The 27,132-nt window shown below is 44.6% G+C and overlaps 1 protein-coding gene across 2 annotated transcripts in view; it reads right to left on the reverse strand.

The window, feature by feature from the left end:
- Window positions 1–26,910, reverse strand: part of RSPH3 (radial spoke head 3) — a 29,845-nt gene extending 2,935 nt beyond the window's left edge. Inside the window, exons 1-8 of one of the 2 annotated variants that reach the window (XM_090042245.1) lie at window positions 26,709–26,910; window positions 26,497–26,584; window positions 23,961–24,102; window positions 19,449–19,594; window positions 18,531–18,734; window positions 15,649–15,811; window positions 9,895–9,981; window positions 7,892–8,010 (exon numbers count right to left, since the gene is read on the reverse strand). In XM_090042245.1, the coding sequence (XP_089898371.1) occupies window positions 7,892–8,010; window positions 9,895–9,981; window positions 15,649–15,811; window positions 18,531–18,734; window positions 19,449–19,594; window positions 23,961–24,102; window positions 26,497–26,584; window positions 26,709–26,800 (1,041 nt within the window). In that variant the 5' untranslated portion in view covers window positions 26,801–26,910. Of the gene's footprint in view, window positions 1–2,982; window positions 8,011–9,894; window positions 9,982–15,648; window positions 15,812–18,530; window positions 18,735–19,448; window positions 19,595–23,960; window positions 24,103–26,496; window positions 26,585–26,708 lie in introns of those variants that run through there. The other variant, XM_090042238.1, reaches the window with a different exon arrangement.
- Between the last annotated feature and the right edge of the window lie 222 nt (window positions 26,911–27,132).

Below are 27,132 nucleotides of genomic sequence, written 5' to 3' on the forward strand. Positions count from 1 at the left end.
AGGTGTAAAGTTCTGCACTTAGGACGGTACAATCCCACGCACCAGCATAGGCTGGGGACTGACTGGCAAAGCAGTAGCTTTGCAGAAAATGACCTGGGGGTTACAGTGGACAATAAGTTGAATATGAGTCAACACTGTGCCCTTGTGAAGAAGGCTAATGGCATACTGGGCTGCATTAGCAGGAGTGTTACCAGTAGAGAGAGGGAAGTGACTATACCTCAACTGCTGTGTCCACTTTTTGGCCCCTCATTATAGAGAGGATGAGAGCAAGTTGGAGAGAGTCCAGTGGTGGGCAATGGAAGTGGTTAGAGAACATGATTTAGCATGACAGGCTGAGTGAACTGGGCTTATTTAATCTGGAGGGAGGATTTATTAACAGCCCTCAAATACTTGAAAGGTAGTTACAAAGAAGATGGAGCTAGACTGTTCTCAGTGGTGGCAGATGACAGAACAAGGAGCAATGGTCTCAAGTTGCAGCAAGGAAAGTTTAGGTTAGATATTAGGAAAAACTTTCTCACTAGAAGGGTAGTAAGGCACTGGAACAGGTTACCCAGAGAGGTAGTGGAAACTTCATCCTTAGAGACTTTAAATACCTAGATAGACAAACCTTAGTTAGGATATTATAGTTGGGGACAGCCCTCCTTCGAGCAGGGGTTTGGACTAGATGACCTCCTGAAGTCCATTCCAGCCCTAAATTTCTATGATTCTATGATCTTTTGCAAAACAGCCTTCTGCCCAGGAAGAAAAGACTAGTGCTCTTAAAGACACCCCTCTTAAAGCTTAGTCTTCTTAGGCTAAGAAGATTACAATGCACCACTTCCCAGGAGTTGCCCCAACTAGCAGGCTATTGCTTAGTTTGGGTATGGAGGGTTCCTAACCACTACTCCTGGTGATGCTGGATCAATGACAGCAAGAATGCAAGTCACAGAGCCATAAGGGGAGCAAGGGAGAAGGAGCCTGATTGTGTAGTCATTCCTGTGGCAGGAAATCTGCAATTCTTGTCCCTGATCCCTACACTAGCTATGCACATTGAAGAGTCAATGTTTAAAAAACAGAAATTACCCTGAGATGAGGGACAATAGCCCATGACTTCACTCTCCTAGGGGAGTGCCCTCCTCTCTAGGCTATGGGGTCAGGCTTGCTTTTGCTCATTTTTCTGCAGGTTCCAAGAATCTTGGCTTAGCTTTAAGAGGGGTGATATGTACCCATATTGAGACTATTCTATAGCCTACTGCTTAGAGACCTCTCCTGGGAGGGGGAGATGTGGTTATGAATCTGCTTTGGCTAGGGCAGCTTAAAACTCACTTCCTGGGTCAATGGTGTATTAGGCCATTACATGAGCAATGGGTCTTGCCACAAATCATTTATGTAATCACCCTCAGATAAGGCTGAGTTGCTCTGGGTCCCAAGTATGTAGACCTGATTCAGGCCCTTAAGATCCAGAATGGGGGAAGAGTTCAGACTCACTACTGAGTGGGCACATCTACCTGTTTATTAATGTGCCATGGTTACTGCACATTAAGTTTACTACTTGGTTAGCCAAGTGCTAAATCAATGTGCTGGAACTTCTGCTACTGCACAGTAGTGCTGGCTCACGGATTTTTAGTGACACTTAATGCGTGGTAGTTGAATACTATTGCGCAGTAGCATATTAGCACATTTTTTGCCTGGTATGCTACTGTGCAGTGTTATTAGGCTACTGTGCAGTTAAGCATCTTGTGTTGATGTGCCCAGTGTTTCCTATTGGATAGCTCTAAGTGCCTACCTGCCCAATGCGTAGGGTACGCTTTTATATTACATAATGAATAATACTGCATTTTCTATTAGCGTTTTATTTTTAAGATCTCACTTTTAGATCTGGGCCTGGCAGGCTGGCCTCTGTATACAGCACCATTGAGAAAATTGCAAGAGAACAGAGTTTTGTCAAGGTGGGGCTATTTTCATTGGCAAAGTTAATAGTTAAGCAGCTCTGTTGCAATCGAATGCAAAGGTTTTAAGAGGCACAGTTCCACTCCGAAAGTTGGCACTTCAATCAGTACGTGCCAGGTACTTGTGGCAGCAGCACAGGCGTATTTGGCATCAGTACCTGGAATGTTTAACAATGAATCAACAGGATGGCACAATGAACAAGAAAACCTCAGTGAGACCTTAGACTGTGGCTTTAAGCCTCTGCCACTGCTGTGTAAGGTTGGGGGAGAGAGGAAAAGAAGACATTTTCAGAGGCAGACACTGATTCTGAAATCTTAGTGAACAGCTCCATTGTACCATTTTTTGAAGGGCATTTTACTCTCTCCCCAGAATTCTACGAGTCTGATCTGTACTACTTCTGTAGATAAGGAATCCAGTGCTCTTGTTTGTACATCAGACAGGAAAGGGCCAGAATTGTGGTTAGGCCCTTCCTAGCATGTTCCTTATATCCTCACCCTCCCCAGTTCCTGCTACAACCATATTTGTTTGTTAGGATTGGGAATGTAGAACTTCACCAAAAATTCATCTATAGGATTTTCCTATTGGACCTGAGGGTATCAAAATGATACTTCACTCCTTCCTGACTGGAACACATCCAAACATCCAACAAAGGTTCCTTATACCAACCCTTAACATTATTCACCCAGGGCTATATATTTAGGGAGGACGGTCTGTCATTGTTGATTTATAATCTAAATCCTTGAAGATTCTGGCAAAACTCTCACACAACTTGATATGAAGGATTTTACCTAGATTCAATATATACTCTATATGACAAATGCTGAAATAATGTGCAAGCAGATTCAACTGCCCACAGCTTTGGAAGCTACAAACAGTAGGTGTGAATGCAAGTATGCATATGTGAGAAGAACTTTTAACAAAAGGTACAATGTATTTTGCTTGCAATGGTACCACTGACATCTAGTGGTGAATCACAGTAAATTCAATTTAACCTTTGAAAGTATATATATGATAAATAAGTCCCTAATCCCTGATCAAATAATATGACAGCACTTACATTTTCATATATGTTTTTATTTATGACAAAAACATTAAACATTGAGACACAGACATGATTAACTTTTCCTTACTAGTTTAAACTGAGCTTAACAATTTTTTTTGTTCTCTATGTGCACGTCCCCACAAGCATGCATATAGTTTGCGGCACCTCAAAGCTGTTTTTGAGGCACATGGCACACTTGCGCCCATTTACTGCACTGTAAATTAGCAGCATGGTGAGTTTTCTTGACACTGGGAGGTCCTGGTGTCAAAAAAAACAAAACTGCTGCTAAAAAATTTGGTGTGGCATACTGGAGCCTGGCTGGTGGTCAAGCTCTGAGCAGCACCACTGCTGCCCCAGCAAGCCAGGACCCGCTGCTGCCCTGGGAGGCACAAATATGTGCCACTGCTATTTGTCCTGTGGGAAATGCGTGCCCCTGCACATGTGTGTTCGTGGGGACGCACCCTACCTGTCCTGAAAAAAACTATCAATGAGAATTAAATTGACTGCCATATACATTAGGAATTCTAGTAATGTCACTGTGTATCTAATCAGAAGCATATGGAAACTTAATGTTTGACACCCAGCATTTTAAAATTCAGCCTGCATATTCCTAGAGACTTATTTGATGGTATTCTGTTTTTAGAGGAGTATATGATGTTTTAGAAGCTAAAACAAACAGGATAAAGAGCTATGTTGCGTCTCCGAAGTGGAACGGACTTCAATGTGGTATTTGCATTTGGTGGTTGATGTTTTTTTAAAAAGGAAAATAAAGAGATCCTAATTCTGAGACTGAAAATATCAGCAGGTTGCTTCTGTAAAGCATGACATCTGCTAAGAATATTAATGTGCAGTTAAGGCAAGTCAGTATTAAACTAGCTTTGCCGGGGGATGGGGCCACAGGAGGACTTGAGGACACCTCCCAACCAAGACAGATAATGTGCAGAAGGAATACACAGGTAAGCACCAGGGGTCCAGATAGTCGTGGGAATTGGGGGGTGGCACACGTACCAATTCAAGGCCTTAAATGCCTCTACACCAATGCTCATAGTATGGGGAATAAGCAGGAGGAACTCGCCCTCCGGATAGCTAGTTCAAACCGGGACATAGTAGGGCTCACAGAAAGCTGGTGGGATTCATCCCACAACTGGGCAGTTAACATTAGGGGCTATAGACTATACAGGAGGGATAGAACGGGAAGGAAAGGCGGGGGTGTGGAGCTCTACATCAAAGAGCAATACACATCCTCAACCAGCAGAATGGGGTCTGAGGAGGGGCAGGCTGAAGTGCTCTGGGTCAGGATACAGGGGGGGTTGTGGAGAAAGGGACTTAACGGTGGGGGTTTACCACAGATCTTCCAACCAAGGGGAAGAGCTGGACCGGGAATTCTTGGGTCAGCTTGCAGAGGCACTTAAGGCAAGGGATGTAGTTGTCATGGGTCATCTAAATTACCCGGACATCTGCTGGGAAGAGCAGTCAGCCAGGTCTGATCACTCACGAAGGTTCCTTGCCAAAATACAGGACCTCCACTCAACCCAGAAGGTACGCAGCCCCACCAGGGGGAATGCCCTGCTGGCCTGGCCACAGGCAACGACCTGGTGAGGGGACTCCGGGTCCTCAACCACCTGGGTGATAGGGATCATTGCTTGCTGGAATTCACCATCCAGTGCAGGGTGTCAAGGGCCTGCAGCAACGCAGTAGCCCTTGACTTCAAGAGGGCCAACTTCAATGAGTTGAGGAGATTAGTGGGAGAGGCACTGGGGTCCTGTACAGTAGGGGAACTGGGAGCCCAAGATGCGTGGTTGTTCCTTAAGGAGGTGATACTCAGAGCCCAAGGGGTGACAATCCCAATGAGAAGCAAAGGGGGCAAGAGTGCCCAAAAGCCCCCCTGGCTCACCAAGGGCATTTGGGAATGCCTGATTGCCAAAAAGGAGGCGTACACCCAGCGGAAGGGAGAAGCTATCACCAAAGAGGAGTATACCTCCACCGCTTGGGTCTGTAGAGGGGCTGTTAGGAAAGCTAAGGCAGATACGGAACAAGGGCTAGCATCAAGGATCAAGGATAAAAAAAAAATCCTTTTTTAAATACATAGGGAGTATGAAGAAGTCACCAGGTAATGTGGGGCCCCTGCAGAATATGCTTGCCAATCTGGTGGTTGCACCAGAGGAGAAAGCAGACCTCTTTAACACTTTCTTTGCCTCCATTTTCTTGTGCAGGGACCGGGACTCCCCTACTGAGATTCAGGACAGACTCAGGAGAAACACCACCAGGCCTAGAGTCAGGGAGGACTGAGTTAGGGAACTTCTGGAGGGGCTGGACGTGTTCAAATCCAGCAGGTCCGGATGCTCTTCACCCCAGGGGTTATTGCGGGGCCCCTGGCATGGCTTTATGGTGCTATGGCCAGGTGCCGGATGACTGGAAGAAGGCCAACGTGGTCCTCATCTTTAAAAAAGGGAAGAGGGAGGACCTGGGCAACTATAGGCCCGTTAGTCTTACTTCAATCCTGGGGAAGCTCTTTGAGAAGAATATCAAGGAGCACATCTGTGATGGGCCAGCAGCAGGGATGATGCTCAAGGACAACCAGCATGGGTTCATTAGGGGCAGGTCCTGTCAGACCAACCTGACTGCCTTCTACGACCAAGTCACAGAATCAATGGATGCAGGTGTCGTGGTGGATGTAGTCTTTTTGGACTTCAGGAAGGCCTCTGACACTGTCTCCCACCCCATTCTCATTAAAAAGCTAGGCGACTGTGGCATTGATGCCTACACAGTCAGATGGATTACAAATTGGCTGAGGAGTCGTACTCAGAGAGTGGTGGTGGACGGGTCATATTCGACCTGGAGCGAAGTGGGCAGTGGAGTCCCCCAGTTCCATGGCAGTGGAGTCCCCTGGTCCTTGAGCTCACACTGTTCAGTTTTTTTATTAGCAGCTTGGACAACAGGGTGAAAAAGCACACTGTTTAAATTCGCAGATGACACCAAGATTTCGGGTGAGGTGGGCACGCTAGAAGGGAAGAACTGATTACAGCAGGACCTGGACAGGTTACAGGGGTGGGCAAATGAAAATAGGATGGGATTCAATACTGACAAGTGCAGGGTGCTGCACTTAGGCCGTAGAAATCAGCAGCATACCTATAGGCTGGGGAACTTCCTTCTTGAAAGCACGGTGGCAGAAAGAGATCTTGGAGTCATTATTGACTCCAAGATGAACATGGGCTGACAATGCGAGGACATGGTCAGTAGGACTAACCGTACCTTGTCATGCATCCACAGATGCATCACAAGCAGGGCCAAGGAGGTGATCCTCCCTCTCTATGCGACACTGGTCAGGCCACAGCTGGAGTATTGCATCCAGTTCTGGGTGCCGCACTTCAGGAGGGATGTGGACAGCACTGAGAGAGTCCAAAGGAAGGCCATTCGCATGATCCAGGGACAGCAGGGCAGACCCTGCGAGGAGAGGCTATGGGACCTTAACCTGTTCAGCCTTTGCAAGAGAAGGTAGAGGGGGTCCTGGTGGCCATCTATAAACTTAGTAGGGGGGACCAGAGGAGATTGGGAGACCTTGTTCCCCCGAGCGCCTCCTGGAGTAACAAAGAATAATGGCCATAAGTTGTTAGAGAGTAGGTTTAGACTAGATATTAGAAGGCACTACTTCACAGTCAGGGCGGCTAGGATCTGGAACCAACTTCCAAGGGAAGTGGTGCTGGCTCCTACCTTGGGGGTCTTTAAGAGGAGGCTTGATATTTACCTAGCTGGGGTCATTTGAGCCCAGTTTTCTCTCTTGCCCAGAGCAGGGGATCGGACTAGACGGTCTACAAGGTTCCTTCTGACCCTACATCTATGAATCTATGAAAGGATGACAGTGCTGCTATGAGGAATGACATAGCTGTGCCACACAGACTACCTCCCAAGATGGGTGTAATATAGCTAAACTAGCATGGCACTGGGTGCTTAGCAATAAACTTGCTTTCTCAGTGTTACAATAACACAGCTACATAACATCTGGTTTGGGTGGTAGCATTGAGGAAGCAGTCCTGGCATGCTTTTTAGGAGTACTTCCTAGTGTGGTCTGTGGCAGTAAACATGTACCTTCAACACCCTTTCCCTTCCCCTTAGCATGAAGTATGGAGTGTGAAACAGGATGACCTTTCAAGTTAAAGGACCTGCAGTTCTGTAGTGCCTATATGGAAATCCAACTTCATTCATAGCCTTCTCTTTTTTGAGACTATAAAACACCTGGGTTCTTGTATCATCAAATTAGCATTAAAATTTGTTTTAGGCTATATTTATTCAGTAGCTGCAACCAGGGCAGCAGTCCTGGGCACTATGAGAAGGCACCAAAATCCCCCTCTCTCCTCCACTGAGAGTCTTTGCTGCTTCTGCCCCACCATAGGAGCTGGGCAACACAGTGCTGCAATCAAGCAGTGTATCTGCAGGTGGAGGGCAAGTGGGGCAAAGACTCCACTGAGGGTCTTTGCTAGAACAGATGCAGCCCTGCACACAATATGTATGTATCTGGGAGGGAGGGACAGTGAATGGGGCACAAAGATTGGCTGCAGGGAGCCTGGCTGCCGGGCTGCTGCCACTGGAGTAGCAGCAGTAGCACAGGCAAGTAAATCTTCCCTTCCATTTATCCACACCCTGCTCCCCTCTCCAAGTCTCCAGTGGTTGTCATATGCTCACCCTCTCTCCCTGCACCCTGGGTGCTCACTGAGCTTGCTACACCTCTGTACTTATTTGGTATCCTTTGACAAGGGAATATCTGTAGGTAGCCATTGATACCTCTTTCTTTGCTGAGATCCATGGTTTATTTGTCAATACCTGATTACCAGATGTTTGGTTTGGTCAGCACTTGGTTTCAGGCTCCTGAGTTTCTGTTTGATGTGACATGTTTAGCTGAACAGAGGTTTGACGTGATGATACCTGACTAGATGCTCGATCTGCCTGACCAAAAACTTCTGTGTGTCCAGAAACTTTTGCCTGTGAAGTGTTTGCCTGATCAAATGCATCCAACCTCTTTTCAACCACCACACGAATCAAGGCTGAAATGAGAGAAGTAGTTGTTACTAAACAGCAGAACAGGAGAAGTGACAGCAGAACAAAACTGAACCAATAAAAGATGGTTGTTAAATTGCAGCTCTACAATCAAGGCTGAACTGAGTTTTGCACTTCAAGGAGGGATTCATCCTCACTGTTGCAAAGGATGCAGTATATTCTCCTTTGAACTGTAACACTAACTTTTTGAGCAAATAATAAATTTGCTAGGAACTTGCAAGGAATCCCATTAATTAGTTTTTGAGTTGAAATTAATTAAGAATGGATCCAATAAGAAATGACGTATTCTATTTGACCTTCCTTTTTTGTCCCAAATGGTCCAGTTCACACATTGTTTCTCACCACAAAACAACTGCAAAGCACTGATTTTTAGAAGTTTCTTAAAAGAACAGATCTACTTACCTGTAAAATGGGAGGGTAAAAACTAGTATAAGTAAGGAAATTAAGAGGGCAGGATGACCAAGCCATTGGTAAGCCTGTTTAACAAGTCAGCACACTCCAGTCACTTAGTGCTGTCCAAAGTGGCCCAAAGCATCCAGAACATACTGGGCCTAAAGTTAAATTAAGTTAAACTGTATTATATTAATGACTGATATACATGCCTGCCCGGTATTAAATTATCACATAGTAACAGTCTCTCTGGGGGGCCTGTTTAGTGTTCAGATGTGACCATTTTAATAATTAAAAAAAGAACAGATAAGGAAATTACCATTCAAGAACTCTGTTGAATGAAAGTAATTTAGAACAAAATAACTAACAGAGCAGTTGTAATCATCTAAAAATATAAGAAGATATGGAGGTAAGCTTAAATTTAAAAGATATCTAAATAGAAATAGACACTCAGGTAACATCATTTTGACATTTGAAAAAATAAGGAATATGAATGAAGATCTTATGTGAGTTTAAAAATCAATTTAATCTAATCTGGGACTACAGACACTGATACGGATTAATCATAAGTGTGTGTTTATTTTCTGATATCACTATTGATCGTTAGGTTTGTCTGTCAGTTCAATAGCAGCCTATACAGCTCAGTTTTTTTTAAATGTTCCTAACTTTAAGGAGTCACTCAGCAAGGATACTTTTACTGACTGCTGAGGTGCCACGCAGTTACCTCTATGAAATATCTGACTGGTTAACATTTTTCCAGAATACTTATTCAATTCTAAAATAAAAACCAGAAACTCATGATCGCTTGAAGTTTCAGCCAACTATGGCCAAAGATTATAGTTTCCTTTTCTTGTTCATTCATTTAGGATGATCAGTTACTACACAGTTGGGGTAATTCACACATGTGAAATCAGAGGCCTTTTGTTACAAACAGATGGCCTTAAATAGTTTATGTGCTTTTCAAATTGAGGAACAAAAGATGCTTCTTTTCCTGCAACAGAAGCATAAACACAACAGGAGAATTCAGTAAAAGACTACAGTTTGTCTTCCATGTAATAAATAAGGAATGAAAGTTATTAAAACAGGAAAAACAATTACCATTCATTAATGCTTTATGTCTACTAAATATATCCAATGCTTCTGGCAGAAGCATACCTCTACTGGTAGTATTTAGCATCTGGCAGCGGTCTGCCAGACACTAAATACAACCAGCAGAGGGTTGGTGTTGAATCAGGTCTGTTGTTTCTATTATTTCAGCTGAGCCTCAATTACAAAACTGCAGCATAAAGTAAGCATGAAAATGTTCCAACAATAAAAAGGTTTTTAAAAAAAGGAAAATGCAAAAATATCATCCACCTTCTCACTTAACTCTCATTAAATCATCTGCTGCCTTATTTCATAATAATCCTGCAGTTATTCCATTAATTTTCACTGAAAGGAATTAAGCAAGATAGTTTATATTTCATGACTTTGTAACTTACAATCAAGCATTGTTCTTCCCAAAATCTTCTTCTCCAATGTCTTTTCTACGTCTTCCATCAACCATGGAAGGAAATCCATCTCAATATCTTTAACATTTAGGAAAGGAAAACAAAAATATATATTTTTATTAATGATAACTTATAAACTCTTGGGATATATTTTCTAGTTAATGTAAGGTTGCTAGTCATAGATAAATGGAAAGCACAGAAGATGCTTGCCCTGTTAAAGCCTGATTTTACAAGAAGCTAAGGCCTAAATCCTCCTACTAATTTGGGAGTTAGGTTTCTATATAGTTTCAGTCTCTCATCAACTGAGACTGACTTAAGAAGTTGTTGAGGGTGCTCAGTCCCTTGCAGGCTCAAGCCCCAAGTTAGAACTTGCATCTAATTAGGTGAAAAAGGTTGAACAATTAGGATAACACTAGTTTTGCTTTGAATATAAAAGTATTATGGTCTTTGGCCTGCCCAAAGTGTGTAAATCCTTCTAAGGAGTTCCTGCTTATCCTGGTGTGAAGGGGTCAAAGACCCGGGGGGCCGGGGCCAAGCGGAAAGCGGCGGGCTCCAGCCTAGCTTCCGGGTGCGGACCCAGAAGTGGGCTCGGGAGCCTTCCCCTTTCCGGAACCTGGATAGATCCGGGTCGGGACCGGCCCGGAGGAATAAAAGGAGCCCCCCAACCCCAAACAGGAGAAGGGAGAGGCTCCGACGGGAGCCAACGCCGGCGGTAGCGGAGCCGGCGGCAGCGGAGCCGGTGGCAGTGGGGCCGAAGGCAGCAGAGCCGGCGCCGACAGCAGTGGAACCGGCGGCAGCAGAGCCGGCGGCAGCGGAGCCGGAGGCGGTGGAGCCGGCAGCAGCGGAGCCAGAGGGTCCTGGTAAGAGGAGCGCCGACGGAAAGACCCTCCTCAGGCGGCTGCAAGCCGTCTGGCCGCTTGGCAGGACCTGCTGGGGTGGAGGTAAGCCCCAACACTCCCACGGGGCGCGAGCAGCAGGCGGTAGGGGAACACCGACCCCAGGACCGCAGAAGGCAGCAGCACCCGGCCCAAGCCGGGTACCGTAAGGACTCTTATAGGGTCCTGCAGGGGGAGGAAGAAACCCCACTGCGGGACTGGTGGACAGACTAAGGGGCCAAAGGTCCTCACCCGACCGGGGCCGAAGGCCATTGCGGAGTGAGATAACCTCTGCCCCAGAGAAGCGGGCACAGATGTTTGGGTTTGCATTACATTGCTTTGTTCCTTTTGGCCCTGTTACCCACCACAGGGGCTAGCATCCTGTAGGAAGCCACCCAGAGGGTGGCTAATCCCGGAGGAGTGGGTGAGGGTGTAGGGGAGGAGGAGCCCTCAGGACCCCTGGACTCTAGAGCCGAGGGACCGCGTCCGGACTGCCCGCTTCCCCAGATGGGTAAACCCCCCAAAATTCCATCAAGTCGTGGTAGGCGAGATCGGCGGAAGCGCGGTATGGACGGCAGATCCCCCCTCTTCTCCAGGGGCCATCTAGGGGATACGGGGGACCAACCCAAGGTAGTCCACCCCATCCCCCCACACCTGGTATTGCCAAGATCATTCAATTTTAGCAAAACAGCTGGAAATCTTGTCCTAGTTACATCTCTCATAGTTTCTACACCTACCCAGTGATTGGTGCTGTACAAAAACTAGTATTTTCAGGACCCAGGGAAAGTCATTATGTTGCAACATGATGGTTCAATGCGACTCAACACTGTGGTGCAATCACCTTGATAGCAAAGTCCTCTAACACACTGAAACCTTCAAAAGTGTCAATTTCCCAGAGAAAAGTTAGCTGCATGCCATAGGAAGCGGCCTGTAGCTAATGTGCATGCAGAATTGTGCTTAAAACCTTAGGGATAACTTTTAAGTGGTCAATAATGGCAGCACTTGATTTACTGGAAGTGACCTTTAGAACAGGTTTCACTAACAAAATAAAAAGCAACATTGTATATAGAATCATACTCCTTGGACCACAGAGCCTCTCTCTTCTTGTAAGCTAGATGCCTCTACCTACCTGCAAGTAATCATAATAAATCTCAGAATGTGTTTCAAAAATAGGCACATCAAAGGGCTAACTAAATTCAAAAGTGCAGTGCATGCACGGTTAGACTGACCTACAAGAAGAACAAAGGACAAGCACAAAGTTTGAGTTAAGCATGTGACTGTCGGCAGGTGACTTGGCTGAGATGATATAGTTGGAGATCATCCTGCTTTGAGCAGGAGTTTAGATTAGTTCTTAACTTTTTTGTACCAGAACCTACTTGTAAACATCAATGGCTAGACCCAACCCAGTGCCCCTCATTCCCGACCCACTGATCCCTGCCCCCAGCCCCCAGCTCCCAGTGCGTGGGGCAGGGCAAGGATGTGTGGGGCAGGCGGGGATGTGTGTGGGGCATAGAGGGCCCCAATCAGCCCTTTGCAGGCTGGAACTCTGTCAGCCTACAAGGGAAAACTTCTGGTTTCCCACATTTTTCTCTTTCAAAGAAAAATCCATTTTTAAAGTTTGTTTGTGACCCTTTCATATATTCTTGTGACCCACTTTTGGGTCACGACCCACAGGTTGAGAAATGCTGGACTAGATGACTTTTTGAGGTCCCTTCCAACCCTAACTTTCTAGGATTCTATAACTTATGAGGTCAAATTGTTAAGCTTGCTGTAATTATTATATGGGATGAAAATAAAAATGTATTTCAAGTTTGAAATTCCAGTTCACTACTTAGAACTTTAAGCCAGACAGTCTGTTCATTCAATTCATATACACCTTAGGATTTTTGTTTTGAAGCAGCAATCCAGAGCACTAAGATTTTGGCAGTGTTTCTTATATTTTTTTTTCCATATTTTACTTATCTCATGCTTATCAGAACCATCCTCTTTTTATCATTAAGTAAATGCACTATTTCTGAAGGAAGGAGTGATGGTATTGTAGAACGATATCCTCTGTCCCCAGAAGAATAATCTGAAGTGCAGTGCACAGTGCTCCATCAGAGTGACTAAAATCAGGAAGAATGGACCATTTCTAGAGCTGAGAAGGTGGTTTGTTTTGATGACTGCTCAGTTCTAGGCTAGTCTTTTTATACCAGGAAGTAAAAGTGATGGAATAACACTGGTTTGTTGAGGCCACAGTACTTAATTTGAAAGATCTCCACCTTCTTGAACTCCTACTGGTGAGTCCTGCTTTGGGCTGGGAATGCTGGGAGCTGTTGTGTCCCTCATCTTGGGGCAAACACACCTGGCAAGTATGCTCCAGGGCCGGGGACTATGCAAGCTGCTGGTCCCTGACTTCAGGCAGTATGCTGGGACATCAGCTTTAGAGCCAAGGATCCTGTGACCTGCTCCCCTTGCAATTTTGGGGAGTTTCTGGATACCTAGAGATTGCTTTAGTCTGCTTTTAACTGAAACAAAATGAAAAAATAAAATAAAAGAAATTTCTCGAAAACTGGAAGCCCTGACTTTCAGGCACTTGTGACCAGCAAAATGGGCACACAGTGGAATTATTTTAATATGGATGCCAACCTACTATAGCTCAGAGATTAGCAACTCATGCTATGTAAACCAAAGACATGCCATTGGAGGTTAGTGATATTGAGGGCCTAATTTTGTGTCAGAAAGCAGAAGCCTACATTCATGTGTACCTTTTCACACACTACTGGATATACATGCCCTCTTTTGCATTCACCCAACTGTATAAATATAATTCCTGGTAGAAACTCTGGCTCTCAGTTACCATGGACTGGGAATGGACCAGTGACCTTATGACGAAGGGTTTCAAGAGTGATTACAAATTCCTTCTAGTCTCAGTTTCCCCTTCCCTTTTCACATCCATCCCATAGATGAAGGTAGCTTTGTTATTGCAGTTAATTAGGAAGAAACAACTGAAGTTTCATTCTGAAGTTAGCTTCCACAGATGCTTCTTTTTAAAACAAGGTGGAATCCTAATGTTTCTGATACACTACAATGTAACTATAGTTAGGCAGCCAGTTACAATCCAGCTATTTTCCAATGCTGTTTGTTTCTATCTACACATGATAAAGTAAGCTGTAATAACCACAATTAAGAAAACCATGTTACAGGTCTGATTTGATCAGGTCAGTTGTAAGATTATAACTAGGATGGGGTACTCAGCTGCCTAGATCAAGCTAAGTTATAATAGAGACTAAGCCACTGGGAGCCACCCACTTTGGCAGGCATGCCTGCACTCTTCCCCTGCCTGATCTACTGCTCTGCTTTCTGTTCCTTGCCCTATGCTCACTACCTGATCTATTGCTCTCATCTGTTGCATGCCACAAAGAGGCTGGCCATGCCTCTGGTTAGCCAACCTTGACTAGCCACTGTGTTATAAAACTACGTAATGGTAGAGCAAATTTTGTAAGGTCAATGAGCCCGTATTTGACACACACATCCCTCAAAAATGGCAGTGAACATGTCTTCTGTTAAATGCAGTGACTTCAATGGCATAAGGAAGAAAAATAAATCATATGTATTTTTAACACCATTTTCCCTCTAGACCTATAATGGCAGGTTTGCCAAAGTGTTTCACTTCTAAGGACCGGAAAGGTTAGACTTTGAAACCACATAATTGTTGCTTTCTTTTGAATAAGCTTTGAAACTCCCCTGGCCAAGCACATGATTATATTTTACATTTGAAAATTAGATTTTCTAATATAAAAACTTATTTGTGAAGGGAGCAGCTTGAATGGGAAGAAGGCTAACTCTAATGGCATTGCCAAAGAGGCTGAATGGTTCACTGAACTGACTGGGCACTTGGCCATCCTTTTCAAGTTGTAATTACTGGACTTGATGACTGACCCTAGCTGCCAGAGAAAGATTATTATATCAGCAGGCTCCGTTCTGTGGAGTTCTTAGGTAAATTTTTGCAGCTCATGAAAGCAGCTGGCCTGCTAGCTCTGGAGACATTTTTTCAAGAAGCACAGCACCGATACGGCAGTGACAGAGTTCTTGTGCCACAGAAGCCAAGTTTAGTGCCTACCCTAACCCTGCACAATGAGACCATGCGCAGGGGAAGCAGGAGACTACTATCCCCCACCCTGCAGAAGCAGAAGAGATGAAGGGTTGGGAACAGCAGGGGTGAGGAATTAAGCAGTTAGAGAGAGGCTGAGGCCAGATAGAAGAAACTGGTAATTTCTGTCAGTCCCTAGTAACCTTAACTATATTTAAATTGGAAATCTAGCCAAGAAAAATTTTGTTTCTCATTTTAAGCTCATTGGGATAGGGGCAGCTTCTTGTTCTGTATTTGTACAGTATCTGACTCAGCAGAGTCCTAATACAGGACTGAGGCTCCTATGCACTACAGCAATAAAAACAACAACACAACAGTAATATCAATATCGTTACACCAACCAATGCTTCCACACTTTTAGAGTGCTACTGTACCACAACTACTACAGCTCAGGTCTACTTTTGCCCTGTGTCCTATCAAATTCTGCTTTTCACTTACATTAAGTTGTAAGTTTAAAATTCTCCAGATCTAGGGCTTTCCACTAAAAACAAAGATGAAAGCTCTTGCTGACACAAATATGATGCATTTGCATATGGGTGACCAGTAATGTTAGTTTTAGAAATGGCATGTTTTCTAAACTAACAATTTGCCCATTTACAAATGTGAACAGTAAATGAAATGTAGATTTATTATTTATATGTGTGTAACCAATAGTAAAGGATAAGAAAGGCTTTGTAAACTCGAGTGACACTGAGCTTTGTCGTTGTTTGAGTTGTGTAAGTAAAGGATTGTACCAACCTCTTTCTACAGGATCATAGAAATATCCACTCTCACGAAGGCTGCTGAAAACTGAAGGTATGAGATCAGCCAGGTAACATTGTGCAAAAGCCCGAGCTGCGATTTTCTCTGAAGTCTCCTTCTGCTTTTGCAGCACTTGTACCTGCTGGCGTTTGCGACGTTCCTGACAAAACAATGTTTACTGTAAACTTTTTGGCTTTACTCCCTCTTGAAGTAAAATGTGTGAAGTGTGAAAATGTAAAATGTGAAACGTTTAAAACGGGGACACATACTGTGGGCTGGCCATTTTTCCTACAAACATGTAACTCACATTAATACTTATGGGATCTAGATACAAAAAATGAAGTCTAGAATCATATGCAGTTCTTTTCAGAGTATCACAAGGCTCCAGATGTATGACTGAAGTTGCTCATGCTCTTTCCAATTTCAGGTTGAGTGAAGGATGTTTCCCTCACGCATGATTCATTGCAGAAGATAGTTGATAAATTAACTAGAATTACTGCAAATTCTCCAGCTCTTCTGAATTTAATGTCATGTGACATTACAGTTGCACATTATGTCATGTTAATGATGTACCACGGCGGTATAAGCATGGCAACATAATATTAGAGGATACCACTGTGACAGATCTTGATCTGCTCTCTAAGGGCATCTTTACATGTGCTCCCAGGGTGGGAGGGGGCGCTTTAATAAGAGAAGCTCCGAGAGCCGCTCTAATTAATGTATCTGCAGCATCTCATATATTCTGTATCCTGTGCTTTAAAATGGTGGCAGGGTCACTTTAACTAAAGCTTGTTCAACAAGCTGCAGTTATAGTGCCTGTGCCACCATTTTGAAGTGCAGGGATGATGAATATATGAGGCACAGAGGCTGCTGGACAGCACTAATTAACATGGTCTAGCAGGCTTGGTTAATCAAGCCTGCTCTGACGTGCTATAATTACAGCACATTGGAGCAGCATCTCTGCATGTCTACAAGCACCCTAAGGTTTTATAAACACTGTAAGTGACTTGGTAATATTTTATATACACATTATATACATTAAATTAACAACAGGATTGTCAAGAAATTTACTCAGGAATGGCCTATGTGTGGACATATACTTCTCCCAAAGAATTAAAAAGTCATTCCCTTTGATTTCCTGGCTTGAAGGCCCAAGGAGCTCAGCAACCTAGTTTTCAACTAGCAGAGCAAAAGGCCAGGAAAAGAGAATAAAGATTATGGTTAGTTGTCAAAAACGGTTTCCCTGACACCAAGGTTGATATACAGAATTTAAGGAGCTAGGGTAAAATAAGTTTATGATCAGAGGTAGGCTTGTAGGCCTCCTTTTGTTTCAAATACCTTTCCTTTTATGCTTCACTTTGTTCAGTTTAAGACTGTTAAAGGTCACTGCATTTACTGTTCATTACATGTTCTCAATGGGAAGCACTATGGGTACCAAATCCAGTTGGACCAACCATATAAGTATGGTTGATACACCAGGTATAACTGTATCTGTATCTGTACCCAGTCTACAAGTATATAAGGACCATGGGGTTCCACCTAAGCCCTATGACCTTGACCAGTTACATTTTTTGGATCGATAAGTCGCCTCTTGAAAGTCAAAGTATCTCTGACACTTAAGGTAATCACTACAGGATCCAACCACTTAAAATGTTTAAGTCTAAAAATGCATTATTCAGGTTTTTGGTGTGAGCATTTTAAAAGAATAACACAAATGCCTACTCAGAATTTAAAAACAAACACCATGGGTGTCAATAATAGGATGTTGAGTATGCACAGGCTTTTCTTAAGCTCAACATCCTATTACTGACAGCCTGAAAGGTCTCTTTTTACTTTTAGAGAACTAAAGCATTAATTTAAGGGGCATCTCTATGAACCTCTCAAAATTAACTCCTTGACTAGTTGTTGAATCACATACCTAAGGCAAAATAATATTGGGTTAATCCCTATTTAGTAGAATGTTACTGTGAAGGGGTTGTGTTCCAACTGGAATATCAGTGCTCCAAACGAATGTTGCTGCATTCTGCTGATGTATGCAGAACTAGAAGCAATGAACCAAACTACAGTTGTCCAATTTTACAGTAGTTTTTTAAATATATGAAACAGACCATATTCTCTCATACATCAAATTCCCTCAAATAAGACTCCCTCTCTGCCGTATGCAACCATAACTTTCACTGTTGAATTGTCAGCTGCTCTGCCAAAAGCTGAAACTATAACTGCTACTGAAGATGGGACTCCATGGGCAGAGCTAGGATTTGGAAAAGAGATAAAAGTAGTCTGCAAGTCTGTGAAAGAGAAGAGACAAGAATAGCTAAACTGCAAATACTTCAGGCAAACTGCTGAAGAAAGGAAAGAAGTATAGATAGACCAAAGGATAGAAAGACCATGATAAAGTAGAGTACATCATTAACACCTGTTGAGTGAAGAACAATTAGCAGGAATCAAGTAGATTCTAATCAGCCATGAAGTTGATTGACTTTCCCAGCTCTGCCTGAAGTTGGAAAGACACATAATATAACAGGGTCCTAAACAGGATTAGATAAATTAATGGAGGATGGGTCCTTTGAGAACTATTAAATAGAACAGTCAGGGATGTATTCCCTGACATCCCTACCCATAAGAGTTAGCTCTAGGGAGGGCTGAAAGGGAATGGATCATTCTAGACATTCACCCTTCAAACACTCTCCTTCTAAAGTATTTGCTACTTGCCACTGTTCAAAGAGGATATTGGGCTAGACAAACCTATGAAATGTCAGATTGGGATTTCTCAGGTTCTCATAAGAGGAGTAAAGCCAAATGAATATATGCTTGTCAGTAAATGAAAATAAAGACCTTGAATGTTTAGACAGTCCTGGTTTACTCCCTTTGCTCCATACCTTTTCCTCTCTATGGCGCCGCTCCTGTTCTTCAAGGCGTTGTACTTCAGCAAGCTCTGCATTCCGCAGTTCCTCAAATGCGTACTGATGTGCCCGCAGATTGGCCAACTCTTCTTCTTCCATCACTTCCAGCAAAGCTTGTTCAATGGTTTTTCCAACCAAAACTTCCAGCATTGGTTTGACTTCAGTGTCAAAGTCAAACAGCTGAAGACAAAAGTAAAGTAAATGAGCTACATGATTCTAGTTTTCAATCAATTCTAAGCCTTATCAAGATGAACAGAAAAGTTTATTCCTGCAAGAACACAGATGATACAAATGAAACACTAGTAAGCATGACTATGATGTTATTTGTAACCTGACAGACACATCAACTGCACTTAAGAATTCTGCCACTCTTGCTCTTCCGCAGGGGAGCTTCTACCACTTCAGTTGCTCAAATATTTTCTGTCTGAGAACTTTAACACTCTCCTTATTTTAAAAAGGCACCCATAGCAAGATACAATAGGTCTCAGTCTGTCTGATAGGCCCAATCAACAGACTAATTCAAACCATAGTTGATCCTGGTATCCCAGTCAGAGCCAGGAAGCTGAACCGGATCCTAGTCATGCACCCATGGACAACTTTAGTGTTCATTAATTTTGTTGTTTGTGCACACAGAAGTATTTCTAAATTATTTAATTTTTGCTTCTAAGAAGTACTCCTAAAATGATATAATTGAAGAAGACGACTCTTCCTTAACTTTGAAGATATCCTTACAGTAAACAATGCTAGACATTTTGGGGATTTTTAAATCTCTCTATAAGGAATATCCTCAATGTTTCTGAAATGTTTTTGCCTTAGTTAAACTTTTTGTATCACAAACTTTTAATCTAAAAGAAGTCTGATTATAGTACTTAGAGATGAAAATTTGCATTGTACCTCTCCTTCTTGTATCTGTGTGGCAGCATCTCTTCCTGTCTTAGCTGGGATGAAGAGTGGAGTAGGCGGCCTGTCCAGAAATGCATCTGTTTGACACTCCACATCAACTTCTATTATGCGGTCACCAAGCTCTTCCAAATATAACTCTAAAAAGCAAAATCATAATGAATATGGTATGTAGGGTTCTGTCTTGCTTTAAAAACCATTAATATAATTTGGCAAACTAAATGATAAGTTAATTATACCAAAATAAGGTACCATATAATGATTAGTTGAGAAGATAAAGAATCGACTTAAAATCTAGACCAATTTCCTGTTTAACATCTGCCATTATCATGTGGTCCATAAGGTCTGGTCTACTTAATTAGACACAGTCCATACAGTGATATTTCATTTGGCAGATTTCAGAAGTAGGTGAAATCATTTAGTCTAAGTCTTAATTCCTAGATTTCAGCTCACTTTGAGATATAAACCGTTCCAGGTAGGAACCTCCTGGAGGAGATAAGAAAATCTCTCACAGTAACTTTTAACTTTAAAAAGGGAGACTATACCAAAATGAGGAAGCTAGTCAGGGCTGGCCCACAATTTTTGGGGGCCCCCTGCAAGATATAGTTTTGGGGCCCCCTTATGTGAGGAAGATGGCCAGCAGCGGCGTTTGGCTGAAGAAGCCAGCAGCGGATGGAGGTGGCAAGGGGGTGTGGAGCAGCTGAAGAAGCTAGCGGTGGTGGTGGGGGGCTGGCGAGCAGCAGGACCTGGAGCTGGTGGTGACGGCAATGCGAACTAGTGGCAACCGCCCACCCCCCTTTGCTACGGCACTGATTTCGAGTGTTCACAGCTACAGGGGGACCCTTGGCTGCCGGGCCCCCAGTGGCCACAGGTTCCGCAGGACAGGGCAGGCCGGCCCTAAAGCTAGTTATATGCATATTAAAAGGTGCCCCTAAAGAGGTGAGAAACTTGTAGGCACCACAGCAACTGTTTAAAAACACCACACTGGAGGCTCAAAACAAATGCACACCACAAATCAAAAAAAATGGAAAGCAGACCAAAAGAAAGCCATCATGGCTTAATGCAGAGTTGCAGAGGCAATAAGCAGAAAAAAGGCTTATTTCACTCTGGAAGATACTAGGGAAATTCTGTCACCAGATCCACTTCTCTCAGTGAAACTGACCCAAACTGAGGTTTTGATAGATGAGGTTGTAGAGGAAATTGATAAATTAAACAGCAGCAAATCACCAGAACCTGATGGCATTCACCCTAGAGTCCTGAAGGAACTCAGATAGGAACTGCTGAACTTCTAACTGTAATATGCAACCTATCAGTAAAAACTTCCTTGGTACCAGAGGACTGGAGGCTTGCCAATATGACTCCCATGTTTAAAAAAGACTCTAAAGGGGATGCAGGGAACTACAGGCCAGCGAGCCTGATTTTTGGTTTTGGAAATAATAAAAAACCATAATAAAAAACAATAATAAAAAGAATTGTTTAGCATATGGATGAACATGACTTGCTGAGGAGGAATTAACATGACTTTATCAAAGGGAAATCATGCCTCAACAACCTACTAGAGTTCTTTCAGGTTGTCAATAAGCAGGTGGATCAGGGTATATCTGGATTTCCAAAAAGTCTCTGACAGGGTCACCCATCAGAGGCCCTCAACTAAACTGGGTAGTCATGGGATTACAGGGAACGTCCACTCACAGATTACAAATTGGCTGAAGGGTAGAAGGCAAAGATTAAGTACAACTGGTCAGCTTTCAGGATGGAAAGAAGCAAACAGGGGGTCGGTCCCCCAAGGGATCTGTGTTGGGACCAGTACTATTTAGCATATTCATAAATGATCTGGAAAAGGAGGTCAGTAGTGAGGTGTCCAAATTTGCTGATGACACAAAATTATTCAAAGTAGTGAAGACCAAGGAGGACTGTGAGGAGCTAAAGAAATATCTGGCACAACTGAGCAAATGGGCAACTAAATGACAGATGCAATTCAACGTAGATAATTGTATACCTACACTATGCTGGGCTCTCCATTAGCTGTGACCACAAAAGAAAGAGCTCTTGGAATCATTATGGACAGTTCATTACAATCATCAGTCAGATCAGTGCTCAGCAGCCATCAAAAGGGAAACACGATGTTAGGGATTATTAAGAAGGGAATTGTAAATGAAATGGAAAGTTTCATTATGCCCGTTTATAAATCTGTGGTGCATCCACACCTTGAATACTGTGCCCAGTTTTGGTCCCCTCACCTCAAAAAGAATAGAGAAGAACCAGAGAAGATCCAGAGATGGGCAACCAGGATGATTAATGGTATGGAAGGGCTTCCATATGAGAAGAAACTTAAGAGGCTAGGCCTATTCAGTTTAGAAAAGAGATGCTTGAGGGGAGATGTGATAAGGATTTACAAAATACTATATGGCAAAGAGAAAGTAAACAGGGACTTATTATTTACTTTCTCTCAAAACAGGAACTAGGGGGTCACAAAATGAAACTAGTAGGCAGTAAGTTTAAAACTAACAAAAGGAAGTTGTTTTTCCCACAGTGTGTAACTAAAGTGTGGAACTCATTGCCACCAGATGTTGTGGAAGCTGACAGTTTAGCCAAAAAGAGACTGGACAAATTATTGGAGGAAAGGGGTATCAGTAGCTACAGAGCATGGGAGCTAGGGATACAGCCTCTGTATTAGAACTTCCTAGACCTTAAAGGTCAGAGGCTGCCAGTGAGAGAGGAACAATAGGAAAAAAACACTATGGTCATACTCAGTTTATTCTCTTTTTCAACATTCACTCTGTGCCAGCGTCCGATAGAATACTGGGCAATATGGACCTATGGTCTGACCCAGTAAATGGCAATTCTTACGTTATGTTCAGGTGGGGTTAATTCTTATAAGTTAAGATGAAAAAGGTCACTGGTAGCATGTATGCTATTTAGATATATTTGAAACACATGTGTTTTCTTTTTCAGTGTATTCATTCTGAGAGTCAGTGGCAAAGTGGATGAGACTGGATCTGTTGCGTTCTATTTCTAACTCTCTCAGAAATGACCCTGGGGTTAGCTAAGAATCTGAGAAGTCGCACACATGCAAAATGTATGTCTAGACAAGGGGAATTCCAATTGCCTGCCTCCTAGGGTAAGGGGCATGAGGCCTTGCTCATAAATAAGGGCTGTGAAGTGAACAACATTAACACAGGTCAGAGGAAAAGGCAAGAGCTGAATAGTAATTCCCAATCAGTGAATTTTCCCCTAGGTCAAAAGATATTTAAATAGAGAAAAGGCATTGCTACTGCAGCTGGCAAACAGTGCAGGGAGCTCAGCAGGACTGGGAAGCCACTGAAATATTCAAAAACTTAGGGACACATCTGCTGAGTACACACAATGGACAACTTTTCCTGTCAGATATGAACCAGTTTGCACCACGCTGATCTCATCACTGCCTCACTGCCAAAACTCTAGTTTCTGCCACAAACACTTGTGGGCTACAGTCCTGTTAAAAAAACAGCTGCTTGGGGTTGGTTTCTAATAGTACCCTTCCTCTTGGAAATGGCTGCACTATTTTTTATGCAGGTTTTGCAGCAGACACTAAACCTGGAAATTTTATTTGCCTGAATCCAAGATGACTTGGAATTTAAGACAACAGCTGCAAAAAGAGATTCTATATATGGAAAATCATAAATTTTATTAGAATTTTCTCTGTATAAAATCTAATTTTTGGAAGGTCCTCTTATATTTGTTCTCTAGCAGCTGTGGTGGGGAAAGCAGTGGCAGGGGAGCAGGCAGTGAAGAAAACAGCAGTGTGGGGGCAGGTGTTGGGGAGGCAAGCGGTCCAACCCCTGCACCTGGAACTCTGCCACATACTCCCTGGTGCCTGTGCACTCTTTCCTGCACTCCTGTGCCTATCACTGCTGGCTGTCTCTCCACCAGTTGTGCCCCCCCATGCCATGCCTGCCTTGGCCACTTGCTCCCCCACCTACCTCTCTCATCACTTGCCCTACCTTTGTATCTGTGCTCCTGGCCCCTTGGTGCCTGTTTCTCCTGCTCTTTCCCCTCCCCTCACCAGTGTTTGACCCCTACTACCTGCACTTCTATTTTCCCCCTCCCACACGGTCCTTGTGCCCCCTTGCACCTTCCCTCTTGCTGCATGTTCCCCCTGCCATTTCCCCCCGCCCCGGACCTGCCCTCTCAATTGGCCAGTTGCCCTGTTACCCAATCCATGACCTGTGGTGTTGCCTGCCTGGGTCCGGGTTACAGCCAGAGCCAGAGCTGGAGTTGTAGCAGCTGCTTACCCCAGGACAGTATCTGAATCCAAGATGTGGTTCTGTTCCCCCTGGTTGCTGAATGGGGGGGTGGAAAAACCTCATTCTGGATCTGAGTACACATGGTAAGTGTTGAAGTTATGAACAAGAGAAAGCCAGGTGTTGCAATGGAAATGGTGAGACACCTTAACTCTATGTGTTACTACCTTCTCCCCTTTCCCATTAATAATGAAATAAAAAGGATACCATAGGCCTTTCAGACCTGTTTGCACATCAATGTGCTTTCTGCCTTCTACGGGCTCAGGAGTTCTTGTCTGCAGATGCTCCTTTGCCCGTTTTCTGGCACGTGCTTTTCTGCGTTCCTCTTCCTGCCTTTGGACTTCAAGAGGATCTGGCTGAGGACCCTGGGGGTTGATATAAAAGGCTTTTCAGGATAACAGGAAACAATGGATGCACAATTTCTAATGACAACACTTCTAATTACCCTCTACAATTAAGTGATTTTTTTTTATTTGTACAAATCAAATCATTCAGATTTGGTTTCTAAGGGACTGACCCTGCACAGACATATATAACACTTTAAGTACTGTGAGCTGCTCCATTGATTTCAGTGCATAAAGCTAAGCAGTTGCACAAACCTTTACAGGTTAGCAACCTAAGGAAATCCTAGGTTCAGAGTTGTTTGGACATGGATATCTAATTCCACTAGGTTTAAAAGGCAGTTCTGCTTGGAAAAAACAAACTATGCTAAAATGTACTGGTCTTACTCACATTGCTGCTCTTCATTGCTCAGAGTGATACCTGCTTATTACATTGACTAGAACAAATCCTTATTCCACTTACCTGCCATTAGCAGTGCAAAACTAAGGGAAGTATGGAAGAGTAAAGTAAATTCCGGACTACTTCACCCTGTATCCACAGCATCCCTCACTAAATACTCATTACAGAGTCTTTTTCTGGGGGAAATGTGAGCCAGCAGGAACCCAGACTGACTTTGTGATTCAGTGTCACATTCACAGTTAGGAAACACATTTACTTTGCAAATGAAGTGAATTTGATATACAATGAGAAATAGCCATGGCAGGTCACAGGACCATTTTCACAAAATCACTTTCCAGAGTACAATGGTGCTTGAAATTTGCATCTAACCTGTTCTGAAAATGAAATGCTGGGGAATATTTTTTGACAAATTAATACCTCTAAAAGTATCCATCCAGGTGTCCTGAGAATCACAGAATCATAGACAAGTAGGGCTGGAAGAAACTTCCAGAGGTCATGAAGTCTAACCCCCTGCTTGGACAGGATCATCCCAACCATCCTGTACAATCCATAATCTAACCTCTTCATAAAACTACCACCAACCCTAAAACACAGACCCAGAGAGAGAAAAATTATTCCTGTACCATGAGCCAGCGGTTTGCGTATGCTCAGCCTTGGGGCACTGTGGAGATGCTGGCCTCTTACAGGAAAACAGAGCTCACCTTAATGGAGAAGCCATGATCCTACAGCTATGATGCCCTTACAGCAGTGCTGTGGATCACGGGAGGAAGCAAACAGTTGGGCTCAACAACATCCACTATGGCCAGGAAGGAAAAGTGGGGAACCTTCTTCTCCCAAGTGAAGAGCAGTCATGACTAAAAATGATCTAGGAGGGAGTTAGGATGAATATCAACACTATCAAATCTCTCTGTGAAAACTCAGAGCTTGATTGCCCAACATGGAGGAGCTTGAATTGTCTCCGAACAGAGGTAAGTGTAAAGTTAACACGCAGCTGTGGGGATACTCTTAATGACACAACCCCCCTGTGTGAACGTGGAGGAAACTTTCACACTACAGAACACCTGCTGACCTGCTCACATATGGAGGAACCATCCATCAAGGAGGACTTTGGTCAGGCTACAGATTGAGCAAGAGCATGTGCCTATTCTTGGACTCAAATTTGAACATGGTGACAGGACACAAGAAGAAGCACTGGGTCAGCAGTGTTTTCCAGCAGGAGCCCACACTGACCCAGCTTCCACTGGAGGAAGGTGGGAATCAGGACACAGCTGCTGCTGTTTCGTCTCCCTGCCACCCGCCTGTGATGCAGCATGGGGACAACCCCTCTGCCGCTGAAGGCTGCCACAGACACGGCTCTGCAGGTCACATCCGAAGGCTCCGCACCCCAGATCTGGCCTGCAGGTCAGCCCCTGGCTAACAGCACAGGGCAGAAGATAGAGTAGATTTGCACCTTATAGACCAGGGGTGGTCAACCCCCAGCCCCTGGACCAGATCTAACCTGCAGAGCCATGCCACTTGGCCCACAGGGCTCCTCAGAGGTACACACCTTTGCAATTGCCACGCTCCTGCTGCCAAATTTCTGGCATTGGGGGAGCACAGCAGGCCAGATGGCACACTGGATCTGTATGCAGAGGTGGCACAGGGCTGGTCCAGGGACACAGGAGCTGCCTAGAGGTGCTGTGGGCTACGACTCTTTAGCTTGGGGCCGAGGGCAGCAGGAAGGTCTCAGGGAGATGGTACAGGGCCCAAATCCTGGGACACAGGGCTTGATCCTGCCTCATGAGGCTGGATCCAGCCCTCAGGCTGTCACCCAGCCCCACCCGTGCCAACGAAAGGTTGGGCACCCCTGTAACAGGCAATGTAAATCAGAGGTGCAGAGCTTTAGTGCACTCCCTCAGCCGCGGTGTATGGGTGGTCAAGAGCATCCAGACAGCGTGGGTCCCTAGGCAGGAGCCAGGGGTGGGGGAGACCCCGGGAGGGCCCACCAGCTCCTCCAGCCCCGGCCCGCTGGCACTCACCCAGGGCAGCTGGGGCAAGGCGTAGGTGCTGCCCCGCACCACGCGCCGGTCGTACATGAGGTTGGCATAGCGCCGCGGCTCCTCGGGCCTGCAACACAGTGGACACACACACCGCGCAGTCAGCAGTCAGCCCTCGGGCCCCCATCCCAGCCCATTACACTGCAGCCCCGGGACCCAGCAGGCCGCAAATCCCTCGCAAGCCGGGCACTCACTGCTCGGCGGGCCCGCGGTAAGCGCGGCGCGCGGGCAGGGCGCGGGGCTGGCTGAAGTAGCTGTAGGTGCGGGTGGGCTGCGCCGAGGCCATGCCGGCGGCTTTGCAACGCGGGGGCGGGAGAACAAGGCGTCGCCGCGGCAACGGGGCGTTTTCTCCCCGGCAACCGTTGCCAAGAGAAACCCGCGCTTCGAAGCCTCCCGTGCGCATGCGCCGCCGCCTAGCTCCTCCAGGGGCGGGCTCGGGCACCTGTCGCGCCCCTCCCCCTCTTGCCTGCTGCAGCCTCCGGCCTCTGGAGCTCGGGCTTCTCTGTAGCAGGCCTGGTGTGGAGTCAGCCAAGCCCCTGGAGTTTGCCTTTATAAAGCTTGTGGGTGTGTGTTTGTTTCTTGTGACTAAAGAACAGGTGCCATTTTCACAGCACCTGA

Source organism: Crocodylus siamensis, chromosome 1, assembly GCF_052110815.1.
Source record: "Crocodylus siamensis isolate JL-2025a chromosome 1, ASM5211081v1, whole genome shotgun sequence".
NCBI lineage: Eukaryota > Metazoa > Chordata > Crocodylia > Crocodylidae > Crocodylus > Crocodylus siamensis.